Raw genomic sequence first — 19,683 nt, forward strand, 5'->3', positions numbered from 1 at the left:
AGCATAGAAGGTGCTTTTCGCTCTTTAGGCTAAAGCTTGCCGTTTGTGTACGACTTTTCTGCCGCAAGCTTCTGAGGAAGCAGCTATATCATCTTGGCATCTCAGGTTTTTTCCGAGAAGACGAAGATGATTCACTGTGTCAGAGGCAGATGGCGGTTTAACAGATAAACTTGGCGCACAGTTCCACAACTGTCTTTTTCAATACACAAGGTGCCCCACATACAGTCTTCATTTTCCAATGGATATCTGCCAGTGTTTGTCCTTAGGCAGCCAAGTAAAGAATAAGAGCGCGTTGGTTCTGTTTAGACGCATCTGGTACTGATATTGTTGTTGTTCACTTTTCGATATTTACGGCTCGCACGTCAGAAAGACACGATTGCCAAACTAATCCCTTGCCTACGTATGGGAGCTTATACGCCCGCATTGGAGTCGCGCTACGCTGCATATACGCTGTCGCGACGCCCTCAAACGGGAACCTTTTGATCGCCCTTTATCACGTTTCCCCAAGTTCTCCTCTACCGATCTTATACACACCTAAGCTGGAATCGCAGATCATTTCCAAGTGACACGCCAAAACAAGGAGGTGTTTACACAAGGCGCTGCTCAGTCAGAACTTTTCGTATTAATAACGTACTTCAAGTGTCCATATATAGTCCATTAAGTGTACATGTATTTGGCACAGTCGCTGCAGACCCACTTGGAACAAAAAAATGCTGTACAACTGATAACATATTCTTAAACTGAGTTTATGAGCGTAGTTCACTGAATAAACAGCCCTGTCCATTAAGCAGCCTAACACAAATTCCGACTTGTATGTTTGTTTTGAAAATTAAATTACTGTTTTAACGGACTGTCTCAGTACAACACTTTACATAGTTTTAGTACATGAGTGGTGGGAGTTAGTTGCAGATGCGTCAACGGGATAAAAGCAAAAAATTCCCAACGATGCTTAGGTCATATTATTACAGTGATCAAGTTTTATAAGACTGGAGGATTATGCAGTAAAATCTTTCAACTTTCATAGTAACTCAACTGTTTTAGTTTCAACATGGTCTATAAAATCATCAAAAATACGTTTTTGTAACAAAAACAACAGCTTATGCAAAACAGCTGATCTGGAAATAACTGTCAAGTTATTAAAATAAAAAGAAATATTATTTGTTGCAAATTCATTTGTACCATCTTGCATAGAAAGTAACACTACAGCGTTTGTCCAGGAAACATTTATTTTTAGTAATTACGGAAAAATGGTCGAAATGGAAGCATTGATGTTTAAATTGTAATAACCAAATTTGGCTGGATGAGACACCCTTCAGTACAATAGGCTGCTGCATTTGGTTTTAGACCGGCCTGCCCGTTGGGTACATGATGATGTCATACACCTGCAACAAAGAAAAGAATATCAAATCTAAGGTTTCCGTCAATATCCTGCAGAACAACGAATGAACAGCAGAAATTCTTTGCCATCTAATGTAAATTATTTAGTGTACGGTGTGACAGAGCGCATTCTCTCCTCCTGCCTTCGAAGTATTGATTGTGACGGTAGACCTCTCTGTACTGTGCCGGCCGGGGAGGCCGAGCGGTTCTACGCGCTTCAGTCTGGAACCGCGCGACCGCTACGGTCGCAGGTTCGAATCCTGCCTCGGGCATGCATGTGTGTGATGTCCTTAGGTTAGTTAGGTTGAAGTAGTTCTAAGTTCTAGGGGACAGCTGACCTCAGAAGTTAAGTCCCATAGTGCTCAGAGCCATTTGAACCATCTCTGTACAACGAAGTTTAGGTTAGGTTAAAAGATGGTTATTAGTGAGTTGGCGAAGCCAACGAACACGAATGCACTATCTTCGTTGCGGTGACGAACATATCTCGTGTAGCGTGACGTCTAGGTTCGTTCGTGGCGACATTCATTCAGAATTCAGTGACATTAGAATTCAGACTGGCTCATATTCACTCCTAATTTGAAAGACTTTTCTTTACTCATAAATAAAATCTAGAGGTAAATTCAGAAACGTTGTGTTTCATAATACACGAATCACCGAGAGGTACGAGGGGCTTTCAATAAGTAATGCTACACTTTTTTCTGCAAGCAGGATGGTTTTATTCAAGATATCAATGCACCGTACTATTCCTCCGCTCTTTCGGCTACATAAAGCTATTTTTTATCATAATCTTCGTTCGAAGCGACGTTCTTATGCCACCTTACTGAGGGGACTTGTATACCCACATGGTACCTCCCTACTGGTCGACATCGGAACCAACGTCTTGCTGCATCAATAACCTCCTCATCAGCCAAGCACTGCTTCGTAACTTACAGAGGCGAACACATTTAGTGAAACACCCTGTGTATTCTTTGTACTTTGTGATAATATTTCTCTTTTGCTATATGATCCTTGCGCCAAATAGTTTCGAGACGCCATCTTTGTTTTCCAAAATATGAAAGTATACACGGGATATGTTACGACAGTGAAAGGAACCTGTGGCCACTGGAGGTATTCTATGTTACTCATTTTATTTTTACCGTTAGATACAGGTTTAGTTTTTTTATTAAAAAACCCTTAAATCATGTTCTGAAATAGTGTTTTGTTCTTCCACTAGACAGTACCACAAATTCCTCCAAAAACCGTAACATAACACACAAATATGTCATACTAATAAATGGGAAACCACCTGATGATAGAGGTTTAAACCTTTGAAACGCGTCAGCGAGGTAATAAACAGTGACTGATAACAGTAAACTTGTTGTTTCATTCTCTGTCCCGATAGTTTTGATAAAATAGTCTGAACAGCAACACTTTCCGATATGTTGGGTTTTTAAAAGTTTTTGTCCTGGTTGTATCGTCCCAGAATTAAATTAGAAATAGTTCCCATTCCCCAGTTCAGACCAATGTTTGCGTTAGTTGTAAGGCAAATGCTGAAACTGCAAATCATCTCCAAAACATTTTCAGCTGGGTCTCCCTCTGCCCAGTAGCAGCTCGCCTGGTATTCGGCTGTAAAGTCACTGACTGTTTAAAGAATTGCAGCTGCTTGTCGTTTATCACACTCCACAATATTTGGACTAGCTATCTGATAGTTATGCTCAGGTGAGTCTTCGAAGAATCAGTCTATGGTGATTCACCCGAATGCTCTATTCGGTGTCAGCAGCTTCGCCACTGCGCCAAACAAATGGAAGTGGGGAGGTGCGAGATTCGGGCTGTAAGACTGATGAGCCGGCCGCTGTGGCCGAGCGCTTCTAGGCGCTTCAGTCCGGAACCACGCTGCTGCTGCGGTCGCAGATTCGAATCCTCCCTCAGATATGGATGTGAGTGCTGTCCTTAGCTTAGTTAGGTTTAAGTAGTTCTAAGTCTAGGGGGATTGATGGCCTCAGATGTGAAGTTCCATAGTGCTTAGAGCCATTTCAACCATTTTTTGAGATTGACGAGGAAGGGAACAGTCCAATTAAGCTTTGTGAGCTGCTCTCGGGTGCGTAGATATGTGTGAGGCAATGCGTTGTCATGGAAAAGGAGAAATTCGTTTGCATTCTTGTGACGACAAACACGGCGAAGTCGTTTCTTCAACTTCAGTTGGTCGTTGCACCATGTAGGACGACATCAAACGGAATAACTCCTTCAGGGAAATTCGCCGCTCGACGTTTCATCATTCAGAAAGCCTCAATTACATTGATTTGGAAAAAAATTATAAAGTGCCTTGTAACGGAACCTATTAAAGGCTTTACTTTACCGAAGTATGTGATACCCTCCAAATTCAACCAGTTTAACGAGTATTTATGATTATAGAAAAGTTATTGTGTATGTTAACAATGATTGCATAACATGTCTCCATAAAGTCAACCCATTAAATTATACTGAATAACTAATAACACAAAAGTTAATATCACTTGATCACTGATACAGCAAATGTCATCATGTAAAAACACTAAGTTCATCTTAAATAATTAATATGAAGTACGAAAAATAGTGGCCAACTTACGTAGTTTGGATCTCCTGAAATAAAAATCACCCAGTGAAACCTATTTGTTCACTAGGACCGTTTTCACTCAGTATTCACGTAAACATTCCTATTTTAGACGAAAACCAATGTAATTCTTAATAATTCATGTTATTTACTTATTTATGCAAATTAGAGAAGTCAATTGACAATCTTCTAAAAAACGGCCTTTTTGTAACAAAGAATTATTCTGTCAAGTCAAAAAATCTGTCTGTCATTTTAATAACCTGTTAAATTAGTCACTTGATATAAATTAATAACTTTTCTGCACAAATTACGATAACAGATGTACATGTGACTTATAAACTATATCTCTTTTTAGTAGTTCTTTGACAAGGCTATAAATACAAGCAGCAAGAACGGTCGGGAGCACAGTGGGAATGTCACTTTGGTAGAGTGTGTATATGTGTTTTTGTTCGAGGTGGATAAACAATGCAAAGAACATGTAAAAGAAGTACTACTTTGTGTTGTGTCATTGTCTTTGGTGGACAGTGGAATTAAGATGGCCACCAGAGTAATAAATATTTGAAGTTTAAATATTTGTTGGTTTTGCTCATTATTTATCATCAAAAGCACATATAAAACATGGGACCTCATCTTTTTACCCCTAGACAACCAGAGTTTGAGCCAGCATCAGCATCGAGACATAGCAGCGATCCAGCAAGCAGCAGCGATTACCACAATACATTTTAATGGCGCCAACCTAACATCAAGTGCTAACAAGCTCCGTAAATGGGAGTGAAATAGTGCGATTATAACAATATCTACGACTAGGCGACCATTATAGCCTCTACCAGTTAAATCTGAGAACTTTAAAGATGTCATGAAACTTGCCAAGAAATATGTGCCTACTTCGTTCGTGGAACTTTATAATGAAGTGGTCTGTGACTGAAGAAGAAGCACAGTGCGCTTATTACTAACCTTCCACACGCATGACTTTTATTAGGGTATCGATTTCTTTCTGTAATTCTCAGACTCCTCATCATACTCAGTAATCTGCAAAGTGCTAGCAGTTGTTGTTTGTTACTTACGTATTTTTTGACACCATATTCAGAAACAAAGTCGTTTCGCGCAAGAGCGAGAGAAATCTATTTTTTTGAAATTCAATAAATATCATAATAAATCATTCTTTGGCTATGTAGTAAGCTGTCACGTTGTGTTGGTGCCCTAAATAAAGGTTAGGAAAAGACAAGACCAGTTAATCAAGTTTCCCAGTTTCTGGACAGTTTTTTGTGTTATACTCTAAAGTATGTACCCGTGACTCATCTGATTATTGCACCATTTCCTTGAATTCTGTAGCAAATCTACGTTAAGGATATTGTCCTGAAATTTTGCGGGTCCGTCCTTTTACCCTTTTACATAGTGAGTCAACAGCGTTTTTTACCAGTCGCTTGACATTTTGCGTTCGGTGAGAGATTCTCCATAAATGCAAGCTAAGTAAGGAGCCAGTGCCGTACTGTACTTCCCAGTAAAAATGAATTGGGATTCCACATGGACCTGGTGATCTATTTGTTTTCAACTCTTTCAATCGCTTCTTAACGCCAGTGAGGCCTATGTCTGTGTTCTCCACACATAAAGCTGTGCGACGGTAAAACAGTAATACGCTTGTTCGCTATTCCTGCGCGAGTGATTTCTTAAACGCAATGTCTAAAACTTTAGCTTTTCATTTGCTGTCTTCAATTGTCATAGCAGACTGGTCGACGAATGACTGAAGGGAAGCCTTCGACCCACATACTGACTACACGTAAGACCACAGTTTTCTCGGATTCTTCGCTGAGGTATGACAGCTGAAGTTGTTGAAAGCTACACGCATATCTTCTTGTAGACGCACGAATTTCTACCAAACTTTGCCTGCCGACATTCCCGCGTAATTTTTGAACCCACAGCGCACTGTTTAATCTTTGCTCATAATTCCTAAACGCCCATCATATTGGTACTAAACAATGTCCATTAATTGTGTAAGATGGATACTAACAAGTAATTGCCTACTCCTTCCATCGTAAAAACCCTTCTAGCTTTATTGATGGATTTATTACCTTTAGTAACTGCAGTTGCTATGATGGTATCACGTCTCTACACTGACATAGTCGATAAGTTTAGGTGTGTTCGTAGCTACAAGGTTAAAGTATTTCTGCTGCATTTGGGTTGTCGAATTAGCTGCTCCAAATAGTTTTCGGAAAATATATTCAGAGTTACTTCACATGACTCTCCGTCCGTGTCAACTGCTGTGAATCCATAGAGAACCCAGTCTATATTCTACAGGTTAAAGTCGTCTCCAACGAATACTGCAGTGCTTTGCATAAGTAGTTTCTTTCTATAAGCGGATACACTTTAACGACGAGTTATTCCTTTGCGTTTACCACGTCGTACAACCCATCCGTTAAGATGATGTGGTTGGAGAGCGGATAAGTGCGGTATGTACAGTTACCAAGTTGTATTCTAGAACAGTCTGATAATATAAAACTTCACAAATCATTGTTTAAAACAATGTCATTTCCTCAGACGTTGGATAGTTCAAGAGATGAATATATTGTGCGTGACACTAATTAGCAATACAAGTCATCCAGACCTTGATAATGGCTAGATCAGACGAACAATAGACCTTAGAGTGGCTGTAGGGTAGTAATGTCATTTTGATTTTCGTATGTCATCGATGTGAACGTTAGAGAGAAAGCAAGTTACGCTACTGTTAAACAATCTTTGGTCCTGTCGTAGCACAGTCTTTGCCTCTGCGCAGTCTGATACATTCTTAGTTGAAGTGTGGTACGTGATGGACGTATTTAATGGAGCTGTGTGGTCTTTGTATCTGCTAGATGAAGAAAGGACAGCGAGGATGAATATGATGTGCACAGTGAAATGTGAAAGGAATATACACACACCAAAAAAAGTTTTCCATCACCCCAGTTCCTAGAACTCCTGAAGATAGATGTTGACTGCGGATATCGTATCACAGACACTGTCAGTTTCACTGTTCAGAGATGTCACTAAACCCGTCCAAAGATGTAAAGAACCATGCACGAGCAGCGCTTATTAGACGGAGGGGGTCCGACAGCCGATCAGTTCCAGTTATTTCACTTTGAAGGAGGTACACAGGTCGTGTTGTCTGTAGTTCAACCATGCCTAGACAGTCAATACCAAGATTCGATCGCGTCCGCATTGTTACTTTGGGCCAAGAAGGGCTTTCAACAAGGGAAGTGTCCAGGCGTCTCGGAGTGAACCAAAGCGATGTTGTTCGGACATGGAGGAGATAGAGAGAGACAGGAACTGTCGATGACATGCCCCGCTCAGGCCGCCCAAGGGTTACTACTGCAGTAGAAGACCACTACCTATGGATTATGGCTCTGAGGAACCCTGACAGCAACGCCACCATGTTGAATAATGCTTTTCGTGCAGCCACAGGACGCCATGTTAAGATTCAAGGAGGAGGGGGATATTAGTATTTAACGTCCCGTCGACAACGAGGTCATTAGAGACTGAGCGCAAGCTCGGGTGAGGGAAGGAAATCGGCCGTACCCTTTCAAAGGAACCATCCCGGAATTTGCCTGAAGCGATTTAGGAAAATCACGGAAAACCTAAATCAGGATGGCCGGAGACGGGATTGAACCGTCGTCCTCCCGAATGCGAGTCCAGTGTGCTAACCACTGCGCCACCTCGCTCGGTTTAAGATTCAAAGTGTGCGCAATAGTCTGCATGATTCGGAACTTCACTCCCGACGTCCATTGGACCGCTCAGGATTGGCATCACGTTCTCTTCACCGATGAGTGTCGCATATGCCTTCAACCAGACAATCGTCGGAGACGTGTTGGGAGGCAACTCGGTCAAGCTGAACGCCTTCGGCACACTGTCCAGCGAGTGCTGCCACGTGGAGGTTCCCTTCTGTTTTGGGATGGCATTATGTGGGGCCGACGTAAGCCGCTGGTGGTCATGGAAGGTGCCGTAACGGCTGTACGATACTTGGATGCCATCCTCCGAGCGATAGTGCAACCATATCGGCAGCATATTGGCGAGGCATTCGTCTTTATGGACGACAATTCGCGCCCCCATCGTGCACACGAGCTCCTTCAGGATAACGACATCGCTCGACTAGAGTGGCCAGCATCTTCTCCAGACATTAACTCTATCGAACATGCCTGGGATAGATTGAAAAGGGCTATTTATGGAGGACGTGACGCACCAACCACTCTGAGGGATCTATTCCGAATCGCCGTTGAGGAGTGAGACAATCTGGAGCAACAGTGCCTTGATGAACCTGTAGATAGCGCGCTACGACGAATACAAGAGGACGTGCTACTGAGTATTAGAGGTAGCGGTGTGCACAGCAATCAGGACCACCACCTCTGAAGGTCTCGCTATATGGTGGGTGAACATACAATGTGTGGTTTTCATGAGCAATAAAAAGGGCGAAAATGATGTTTATGTTGATCTCTATTCCAATTTTTTGTACAGGTTCCGGAACTCTCGGAACCGAGGTGATGCGAAACTTTTTTGTTTGTTTGTATATTTTGAATAAAGTTATTAGTTTTTGAAGAGAAGAAGTTTGAGGTAAGACTGCAACATTCAGGAAGTAGGACTGACTACTGGGTTAACATGTTTACTCATAAGCTATTTGATTTTTATAGAAATTCTGTGTTAACATTGTACCCTTTTTAAATCGTTGGTCACTTTGTTAAGCATAATATTGTTCAGACCAATGTTAATGTGTGAAGATCACGCAAAATTTTACTCTGGCTTTTGGATACATACTTCAATATAAAATCTTTGTCTTGGAATATCATGTCATAGGAATAGTCATTCCCCCACACCAATGTTTGTCATTACGCATTACCACATGCGGCAGTCTGAATGTGTATTTATAAACAGGAATCCAGCTAGGCCGCTGCCCACTTGCTTTGTGCTTTCGAGAAACCTGCAACAGTTGTGTCAAAACGCAAGGTAAGTGGAAATTTTGATTAGAGCCAGATAACTATTTTCTGCCCTTGCGCATTTAATACAAAGACACGCTGCTTTCAGATCAGTTACAGTTCAGCTCAAATTAAGTTCTATTTAGTCAACGGTTATCATATGAGTGTAAATTGGATAACAGTTTGTGAATACATACGAGGGTTGCACAGAAATTAATGCACCGCATTTTTTTTTCTCATACGAAAACAGTGTCTCCTGAGAGAGCGCCCCAAATTTCCGTCACTTCCCACAGACAGCGTAGCTGCAGGACAGTTTCAAAATGGCGTCTGTAGGTGATGTGCTTTACAAGCAACGTGCCGTCATTGAATTTCTCACTGCAGAGAAAGAAAGAGTGGGGAATGTTCACAAACGTTTGTGCAAAGTTTATGGAACATCTCCTGTCCACAGAAGTACAGTTAGTCGCTGGGCACGGAGGGTGGGGTCATCAGAAGGTGGTTCGGCGGAGCTCCACGATTTGCAGCAGTCGGGGAGACCACCCACGGTTGTCAGTCTTGACAGCCCTGTGCTAGCCCCCTGGGACTTCCACTTGTTAGGGCCATTAGAGGATGCCGTTCGTGGAAGACATTTTGAAGACGATGAGGAGGTGATTCACGCAGTGGAGCACTGGGTCCGCTATGAGGACAAGGGTTGGTACCGACAGGGCATGCACGCCCTTATTTCGCGCTGGAGGAAGGCCGTAGAACGGGATGGATATTACGTGGAAAAATATGGTGTGTAGACGAAACACCATTCTTTCGTGTGTGTAAGTCTCATTATATTTAATAAAGAACTGTTGAAGAAAAAAATGCGGTGCATTACTTTCTGTGCAACCATCGTAGTTTTGGTAATATGTAGACTTTTACAGCGTGAGTGGTAAAGTTGGGCTAAATGCTACACAGAAACAAAAGATTGTGAGGAGGTTACACGATTTACAAGCGTTCTTTTCAAGACCAACCTGGGTGCGTGGGTGCTGTGACAGCATGTACACGACGGCCTCTGCGATGTCCTCCGGCTCCATACAGGGCATTGTTTTGGCAATTTCCGGGAACTCCTGCATCACACCCATCAGCCCTTCAGTTCGTATGGCTCCGGGAGAAATCTCCTGTGAAACAGAACACAATTTTCAAGAGAAATCTAGGACATAATTACGAATTTCCCAGTCTTATTATTAAAGTATTTTCTCCTTATGTATCTACTAAAACCAAACCGAAGTCGTGCTTTATAACTACGGAGACCACGAAATACCGTACCTCGCTGGGTTTTGTTCGAATAAACTAATGTGCTTCTGGGCTTTTGAAGACGTTTCAGTCAAACATATGGTATTCGACACATACCGAAGTCTGAGTTCTAGACTGCGGCCCCTTATCGAGAAATGCGTTATTACTCGAGAGAGGTCAATCTGTAATGAAGTACTGTCCGAAAGAAGCCGCAGCACTATTCAGCCAATGGCCTGGATGTTTTGCACCGATGTATCTGCTGCGTGTGGCTGCCGAATGGCCTGCAGTGAACCACAACAGCCTGAGGAGATTTCGCTCCAGATCGCACTGCGACGGCCTTGGCTTGTTCTTGTGCCAGCAGAGTGCTACAAGGACTCAGTCTTCTACGACGTTCTTGCGTAAAGATCAGTCTGTTTCAGGCCTCTCCCACGTAGTGATTGTAGCGCTGTGTTAATTAATGGCAGATGTGGTCTGTCAGTTATAATATATAGAAATATCAGTGCCTGTGTTAATCATATTGGGGTTGAAGCTCTTCTTTCCGTGTTTGCTTTAACAATACGTATGTTTTTGGATGGGGTCTGCCTTTAGCGAAACACAATTTTCTTTTGAAACCAAACATGTTTCACTACAGTTGCAGCATCTTCAGCGGGCTTTTATTTTATGGCTGTTAAAGATAAAGAATGTTCTTTACTGTTTGTATACATGTAACTATTAGTTTTTAAATCGTAATTACAGATATTTGAAAAAAACACATAAAATTATTAATTGATTCCTTTTTACCACATGGTGTGGTTTTTCCGATGTATTGTGTTCGTACAAGGACTATTTTGTTCCACAGTTTGTCATGTGCTACCACTTTCACCTTAAAGTAGATACATTGTTTAAGCCAAAATTGCGATCTGAAAATTGTTATTCCTATGCCCACCCCCAACCTACCCTCCACCCCCCCCCCCGCCCTACACACACACACACACACACACACACACACACACACATACACAACCCTCAAACCTACTGTCACTCTCTCTCTCTCTCTCTCTCTCTCTCTCTCTCTCACACACACACACACACAAAATGCACAGACACCTCTGAAAGATTCAGAACAGCTGTCAGGAACACCTTCGACTGTTCCTCTGTCAGCCATCGTGTTTTTACACCTTCAACTGTTCCACTGTCCGCCATGTTTGTTTCACTGCTGGTAAACAGTGAAACAGTGACAGTGACAGTGACAGCGACAGCTTAATATATAGTGTTTGACAGTGATGAAGATGAGGAAAAAGAAAACGTAAGTGAAACATTATGTAAATAGACACATACACAAACATAGAATTAATTAATTTCAGGCATAGGAATAACAATTTTCAAATCTTAATTTTGGTTTAAACAATTTATCTACTTTAAGGTGTAAGTGGTTGCAGATGACACATTATGGAACAAAACAGTTACTGGAGAAACACAGTACATCAGAAAAACCACACCATGTGGCAAAAAGGTATGATTTCATAATTTTATGTGTTTTTTAAAAATATCTGTAATTATGATTTAAAAACTAATAGTTATATATATACGAACAGTAAAGAACATTCTTTATCTTTAAAAGCCATAAAATAGGAGCCCACTGAAGATTCTGCAACTGCAGTGAAACATGTTTCGGTTAAAAAACAAAATTGTGTTTTGCTACTGAAGGCAGACCCCATCCAAAAACATACGTAGTGCCTGTGTTGTTAAAAAGTACGGTTCTATGTTCTTTTGGACTTGCATGCATCAATTATAGTAGTTATGAAATAGCAGTAGCTGTGTTATTAAGAAGTACGACGCAATATTCCTTCCGATAAGCATAAAAGTCCGATGGAACACTGCATTATTCGGCCTCCACTCACAATAAGTACGTATGTCCCACCTGGACGGGAATATACGTAACGGACGAGTGTAGGTTGACAAATGGACGACGACAAATGGCAGTATGTGTCTGACCGTGATTCGTGCGCGGACAGCCGAACTTGTTAAGGACACAGTTCGCGTAAAGCGAGAAATCCGGGTTCGAGACCTGCTCCGGCACACATTTTCATTGTCATTCCAATATACAGACGATATATATTTGCAATTACGAATACAGTTCGTTTAATTACAGTAGTATCACAGGATCTGCAGCGGACTGCTTATTAGCTGTGACATTATCAATTCATTATTCTCAGCAAATGAAATGAAATGATCGAACGGCATTGATGACCGGGAGTTCCTACCTGTGTAAATTCGGCCACCAAGTCTTTTCAGTTGTTGACGCCACAATGGCTGACTTGGGTGTCGTTGATGATGAGAACAACACAACATCCAGTTCCCAAGCGAAGAAAGTCTCCGATCCGGCGGGGAATCTAACCCGGGCCTGTTGCACAGCGGTCAGACAGAGGTGCTGACCATTCAGCTAAGCGGGCGGGATCGGCAAATGATACACGGAAACTGTAGTTGGCTCTCGCCAAACCCTCGCGTACCTGCGTCGCAACGAAATTTAGCAGCGCTTCTTTGTTCCCAATGTTTCCCTGCATTTTCATTTCCAAAATCGTCTATTTTCATTAATACAGTGCCGATACCATTGACCTTTAGTTGTGATAGCTTAAAGTACAAGCAAATCCTTCTGAAAGAGCACTTTTGCTCTGCGTAAACAAAACCGAAATTTAACCTTGCGACACACAAAACGCTAGACCTAGCTGCAGAAATGTTATGGAGGTGTTAGAAGCAAAGAATTATGTGGTGTCACCGCCAGACACCACACTTGCTAGGTGGTAGCTTTAAATCGGCCGCGGTCCATTAGTACATGCCGGACCCGCGTGTCGCCACTGTCAGTAATTGCAGACCTAGCGCCACCACACGGCAGGTCTAGAGAGACGGACTAGCACTCGCCCCAGTTGTACGACGACTTTGCTAGCGACTACACTGACGAAGCCTTTCTCTCATTTGCCGAGAGATAGTTAGGATAGCCTTGAGCTAAGTCCATGGCTACGACCTAGCAAGGCGCCATTAACCATTTCTATAGAGAGTCTCACTTGTATCATCAAGAATGCTGTATACAAATGATGGATTAAAATTTAAGTATTTCAGCAGCTACGTACTTTTCTTTATAGCATTCATTACGTATCCTGTTCCAGACCTCACGCCCGTCTGCGTTAGATTATAGCGTGCATTTCGGCCTCCTCTATCTACAAGGTGTTGGCACATTTGCCAACACATCAAATTATTTCCGAGAGTGTTTGTGGGTGCTCCAAAGATTTATTATGAATTTGTATTTACTTTTTAATTACTACTTCACCTAAGACACAGTGTTGATTGTACGTCCAGTGAATGGCTTTGGCCAGTGAAAAAAAGTTTTTATGCATAGTTACTTCGTCCGCCTGCTTAGCTGGGTGGTTACGTGCTTGCCTCCCATGCAGCGGGCCCGAGTTCGAATCCCGGTCGGGCTGGGGATTTTCTCTACTCGTGGACTGGGTGTTGTGTTGTCCTCATCATCATTTCGTCCTCATCACCGGCACGCAAGTCGCCCCGTGTGGCGTCGACTGAAATAAGACTTGCGCCCTGCGGCCGAACTTCCCCAGATGGGGCCTCCCGGCCAACAATGCCATACGCTCATTTCGTTTCACAATCCTACTCTTCTCGTTAACTACATGTTGTCATTTTCCAGTTTCTATTACAGAACTGTCCGCCTCAATAGCCGGCACGGTAGCTCAGCGTGTTCGGTCAGAGAGCTGGTTGGCCTCTGTAATAAAAAACTGAATGGAAGGATCAACAAACGAACTTGAACAGATGCCACGTCACGTCCGCAATGACCAAACACAACGATCAGCAACGAGCAAATTACAAAAAAAAAAAAAAAAAAAAAAAGATAGCTGAATGGTCAGCGTGACCGGCTGCCGTCCTAAGGGGCCCGGGTTCGATTCCCGGCTGGGTCGGTGATTTTCTCCGCTCAGGGACTGGGTGTTGTGTTGTCTTCATCATCATTGCATCCCCATCCGGCGCGCAGGTTGCCCAGTGTGGCGTCGAATGTAATAAGAGCTGCACCAAGGCGGCCGGACCTGCCCCGAAAGGGGCCTCCCGGCCAATGACGCCAAACGCTCATTTCCATTACAGAATTTTGAGTTATTTAATGGCCGTCCCACACGTTACAGTTTACACTAACCTGCCTGTACCACTGAACAGTGCTCAGTATCTTTGCAGCCTAACCAAGAGCTACGCATTAAACAGTTCTGTCACGCTAAATAATTGGTAGTAGAACACAAAAATTCACCTAATAGTATGTCCAGTATATAAATAATAAATTGACCATTTCAACAGCAAGAAAGATATCATTCTAAGCAATTAATTTTTAATGAATGTAACTCAATCTTGTGTCTGGAGTATGGGACTACGGCTGGTCAATATCCCGTAAAACAATACCAATCGCCGTTATTTAGAGGCGCTGACAGTTGTCCAAGCAGCACACTTGACCGTAATAATCGTTACGAGACCAGTTAAAAGTGTTGCTGTATTACTCGATTGAGCAGGCCTGAAGATGACGTAGTGTATCGTCGAAACTGGTAGCCTAAAAATAAAATCTAAATAGCGGCGATTGGTATTGTTGTACTGGAATTAATTTTTAGTCCTTCTCTTTACCACAAAAACCTACGTCATGAGCAGACCTTTTACACATCAGCGGACAAGAGCTATACAGATAATATACTGTACAGTGTAGTATTTCAATTGACCTAGAGGACGCAATTCTTATGCTAAGTGAAACTGTCGTCGGCACTTTTGAAGTGTAGGAAGCTTGGCTACTCGCATTAAACGATTAAACCTTGAAGCTTAATTTTCTTCCTCACGCTTGTGCTTTGTTTGATATCCCACGACCATAACTGCTTGCCGTGAAAACCCATGTAGATTTAGTAGCAAGCACTTCTATAAACTTCGGTCGATCATATTGTTGTTGTTGTGGTCTTCGGTCCAGAGACTGGTTTGACGCAGCTCTCCATGCTAGCCTATCCTGTGCAAGCTTCTTCATCTCCCAGTACCTACTGCAACCTACAGCCTTCTGAATCTGTTTAGTGTATTCATCTCTTGGTCTCCCTCTACGATTTTTACCCTCCACGCTTCCCTCGAATACTAAACTGGGGATCCCTTGATGCCTCAGAATATGCCCTACCAACCGATCCCTTCTTATAGTCAAGCTGTGCCACAAATTTCTCTTCTCTCCAATTCTATTCAATACCTCCTCATTAGTTATGTGACCCACCCATCTAATCTTCAGCATTCTTCTGTAGCACCACATTTCGAAAGCTTCTATTCTCTTCCTGTCCAAACTATTTATCGTCCACGTTTCACTTCCATACATGGCTACACTCCATACAAATACTTTCAGAAACGACTTCATGACACTTAAATCTATATTCGATGTCAACAAATTTCTCTTTTTCGGAAACGCTTTCCTTGCCATTGCCAGTCTACATTTTATATCCCTTCTACTTCGACCATCATCAGTTATTTTGCTCCCCAAATAGCAAACCTCATTTGCTACTTTAAGCGTCTCACTTACTAATCTAATTCCCGCAGGAACACCCGATTTAATTCGACTACATTCCATTATCCTTGTTTTGCTTTTGTTGATGTTCATGTTATATCTTCACTTCAAGACACTGTCCATTCCGTTCAGCTGCTCTTCCAGGTCCTTTGCTGTCTCTGACAGAATTACAATGTCATCGGCGAACCTCAAAGTTTTTATTTCTTCTCCATGGATTTTAATTCCTAATCCGAATTTTTCTTTTAGTTTCCTTCACTACTTGCTCAATATACAGATGGAATAACATTGGGGATAGGCTACAACCCTGTCTCACTCCCTTCCCAACCACTGCTTCCCTCCCATACCCCTCGACTCTTACAACTGCCATCTGATTTCTGTACAAATTGTAAATAGCCTTCAGAATTTGAAAGAGAGTATCCGATCGATCATATTACTCAAAAAATCAATGAGGCACAGCATTACAGTATTATCCACACACTTTGTAGTTGGTTACAGCGCCTGGTGCACTGTAGTGTCATTTCCAACACGTTACACAGATTAAAAAATGCTGACACAATGAGAGCACTCTTTTTACGGTCGACCCTGTGCCTCACACCTGTGCCAGCTCAGGTTCCGCCACACACTCGTGTTGTGCGTCCGCTCTGGCCTTACACACGGCTTGAGGGAAACCGTCCCAAGCACTGGCTCACTGCCTCTCATTTCCATAAAAGCTTCATTTATCCTTAACTTCTAGTTTGGCCATGAATTTAGATATATACATACAGGTGGTAAGTGTGGTGTCACCGCCAGACACCACACTTGCTAGGTGGTAGCTTTAAATCGGCCGCGGTCCATTAGTACATGTCGGACCCGCGTGTCGCCACTGTCAGTAATTGCAGACCGAGCGCCACCACACGGCAGGTCTAGAGAGACGTACTAGGACTCGTCCCAGTTGTACGACGACTTTGCTAGCGAATACACTGACGAAGCCTTTCTCTCATTTGCCGAGAGACAGTTAGAATAGCCTTCAGCTAAGTCCATGGCTACGACCTAGCAAGGCGCCATTAACCGTTTCTAGAGAGAGTCTCACTTGTATCATCCAGAATGCTGTATACAAATGATGGATTAAAGTTAAGTATTCCAGCAGCTACGTACTTTTCTTTATAGCTTTCATTACGTATCCTGTTTCAGACCTAACGCCAGCCGGCGTCTGCAAACGCGTGCCTTTCGGTTACCCGTCACTGGGGACTGGCTGTCTTGTCAGTCCACTACAGTAAGAATCTTAATTTTCGAGGGTCACTCCAAAAGAAATGCACACTATTTTTTTTAATCCATCTTTTATTCTACCTGTTTGAAAGTTTTACAGTGTGTATATACTTCTTTTAGGAACAATATTTTCATTTCTCCACATAATTTCCATCCCTCTCAACTGTTACATGTATTCTCACATGGTAAAATTCTGGACCAACCTGTTGGAGCCACTGTTTGGCAGCGTGCACAAGGGAGTCATCATCTTCAAACCTTGTTCAACGAAGAGACTCTTTTAGTTAGAACTACTTAAACCCAACTAACCTGAGGACATCACACTCATCCATGGCCGAGGCAGGATTCGAACCTTCGACCGTAGCGGTGGCGCGGTTCCAGACTGTAGCGCCTAGAACCGCTCGGCCATTCCGGCCGGCCATGGAGCCAGGTCAGGACTGTAAGACAGGTGTTTCAGTATTGTCCATCCGAGTTTTGTGAACGCTTCCATGGTTTTTTGACTGACATGTGGCCGTGCATTGTCGTGCAACAGCAAAACATCCTGCTTTTGCCGATGCGTCGAACACGGCTCAGTCGACCTTGAAGTTTCTTCAGTGTCGTCACATATGCATCAGAATTTATGGTGGTTCCACTTGGCATGATGTCCACAAGCAAGAGTCCTTCGGAATCGAAAAACACAGTAGCCATAACTTTTCCAGCAGAAGGTGTGGTATTGAATTTTTTTTTGGGTGAATTTGCATGATGCCACTCCACTGATTGCCTCTTCGTCTCTGGTGAAAAATGATGGAGCCATGTTTCATCGCCTGTCACAATTCTTCCAACAAATTCATCTCCACCATTTTCGTGCTTTTCCAAAAGTTCGGTGCAAACCGTTTTTCTTGTTTATTTGTGAGCCACTGTCAACATCCTGGGAACCCATCTGGCACAAACCTTTTTTAACGCCAAAACTTTCAGTATTCTGCAAACATTTCCAGCCCCTATTCCAGCGTAGCTTGACAATTCGTTCACTGTGATGCATCTGTCAGCAGTCACCAATTCGTTAACTCTCTGCACATTGTCTGGAGTGTGTGCAGTACGAGGCCTGCCGCTGCGAGAACAATCCTCAATACTGCCGTGCCCGCTTTCTGCTTGCCCACCGACTAACTGTACTGCGATCGGTAGCAGCGTCTCCATACATCTTTTTAAACCTCTTGTGGATGTTTCCCACTGTCTCGTTTCCATAGCACAGGAATTCTATGACAGCACGTTGCTTCTGACGAACGTCAAGTGTAGCAGCCATCTTGAAGACATGGTGTGACGGCGCCACTCATGAGAACAGGTTGAACTAAGTTTGAAAACAAGCGGGAAGGATGTATCCACACACTGTAAAACTTTCACACATGCAGAATGAAAACTGTATTTTTACAAAAATAGTGTGCATTTCTTTTGGAATGACCTTCGTACATGTTTTACTACGATTTTGTTTATCATATACTGTGAGGTGACAAAAGACATGGGACATCCCCCATATCGTGTCGGACCTCCTTTTGCCCGGCGAAGTGCTTCTCCACGTGGCATGGACTCAAAAAGTCATTAGGAGTCCCATGCGGAAATATTGAGCCATGCTGCGTCTATAGCCGTCCATAATTGCGAATGTGTTGCTGGAGCAGGATTTATTGCACGAACTGACCTCTCGTTTATGTCCCATAAATGCTCGCTGGCATTCATGTTGGGCGGTCTGGGTGACCAAATCATTCGCTCAAATAGTCCAGAATGTTCTTCAGACTTGTCGCGAACAATTTTTTCCAGTCCCGTGGCGCAATGTCAGCCATAAAAATTCCATATTTGTTTGGGTACGTGAAATGCATTAATGGTTGTAAATGGTCTCCGAGTAGCCGAACATAACCATTCCCAGTCAGTGATAAGTTCAGTTGGACCAGAGGACCGACTCCATTCCATGTACACAGCACACAACATTATGGAGCGACCACCAGCTTGGACAGTGCCTTGTTGACAACTTGGATCCATGTCTTCGTGGGGTCTTCGCCACACTCGAACCGTACAGCTCTTACCAACTGAAATACGCACTCACCTGACCAGGCCACAGTTTTTGATTCGTCTAGTGTCCAATCGATATGTTCACGACCCCAGAAAAGCCCCTGCAGGCGATGTCGTGCTGTTAGCAAATGCACTCGCGATGGTCGTCTGCTCCGACAGTCGATTAACGCCAGACTTCGCCGCGCTGTCCTAACGCATACCTTCCTCGTACGTCCCACATTGACTTCTGCTGTTATTTCACGCAGTGTTGCTTGTCTTTTAGCACTGACAGCTCTACGTAAACGCCGCTGCGTCGTTAAGTGAAGGCCATCGGTCACTGCGTTGTCTGTGGTGAGAGGTAATGCCCGAAATGTGGTTTTCTCGGCACATTCTCGACACTGTGGGTCTCGGAATATTGAATTTTCTAACAATTTTAGAAATTGAATGTCCCACGCTGTACTGTTTCTCCTGGGTGGTCTTGGGTTTAAAAAATATGTAAACTCAATATTACGATAAATTTTATAAAGAACCGACTAGTTACGCGAAGGAAGAAGAGATAGAACTACAATGGACATGATATTCCATGGAGTCTTGCGCTTCTGTGCATGAACTATCTTTCCTTTGTCATTCGCTTATCTTATCTGCTTGGATTCAGACCTAAGAGGACGTTCTTGTGTAAAGCTCATCTTGCTGTACCAGCTAATAATGTAAGTTGTACTTAAAACCAGAAAAATATAATGGTTGTT

At 43.0% G+C, this 19,683-nt stretch overlaps 1 protein-coding gene across 1 annotated transcript in view; it reads right to left on the reverse strand.

Annotated features, from left to right (window-relative positions):
• Positions 1–1,079: 1,079 nt before the first annotated feature.
• LOC126161437 (dehydrogenase/reductase SDR family member 11-like) overlaps positions 1,080–19,683 on the reverse strand; it is a 71,424-nt gene continuing 52,820 nt past the window's right edge. Inside the window, exons 5-6 of the mRNA XM_049917238.1 lie at positions 9,876–10,022; positions 1,080–1,382 (exon numbers count right to left, since the gene is read on the reverse strand). Of these exons, the coding sequence (XP_049773195.1) occupies positions 1,341–1,382; positions 9,876–10,022 (189 nt within the window). The 3' untranslated portion in view covers positions 1,080–1,340. The remainder of the gene's footprint in view (positions 1,383–9,875; positions 10,023–19,683) is intronic.

Source organism: Schistocerca cancellata, chromosome 2 (assembly GCF_023864275.1).
Source record: "Schistocerca cancellata isolate TAMUIC-IGC-003103 chromosome 2, iqSchCanc2.1, whole genome shotgun sequence".
NCBI lineage: Eukaryota > Metazoa > Arthropoda > Insecta > Orthoptera > Acrididae > Schistocerca > Schistocerca cancellata.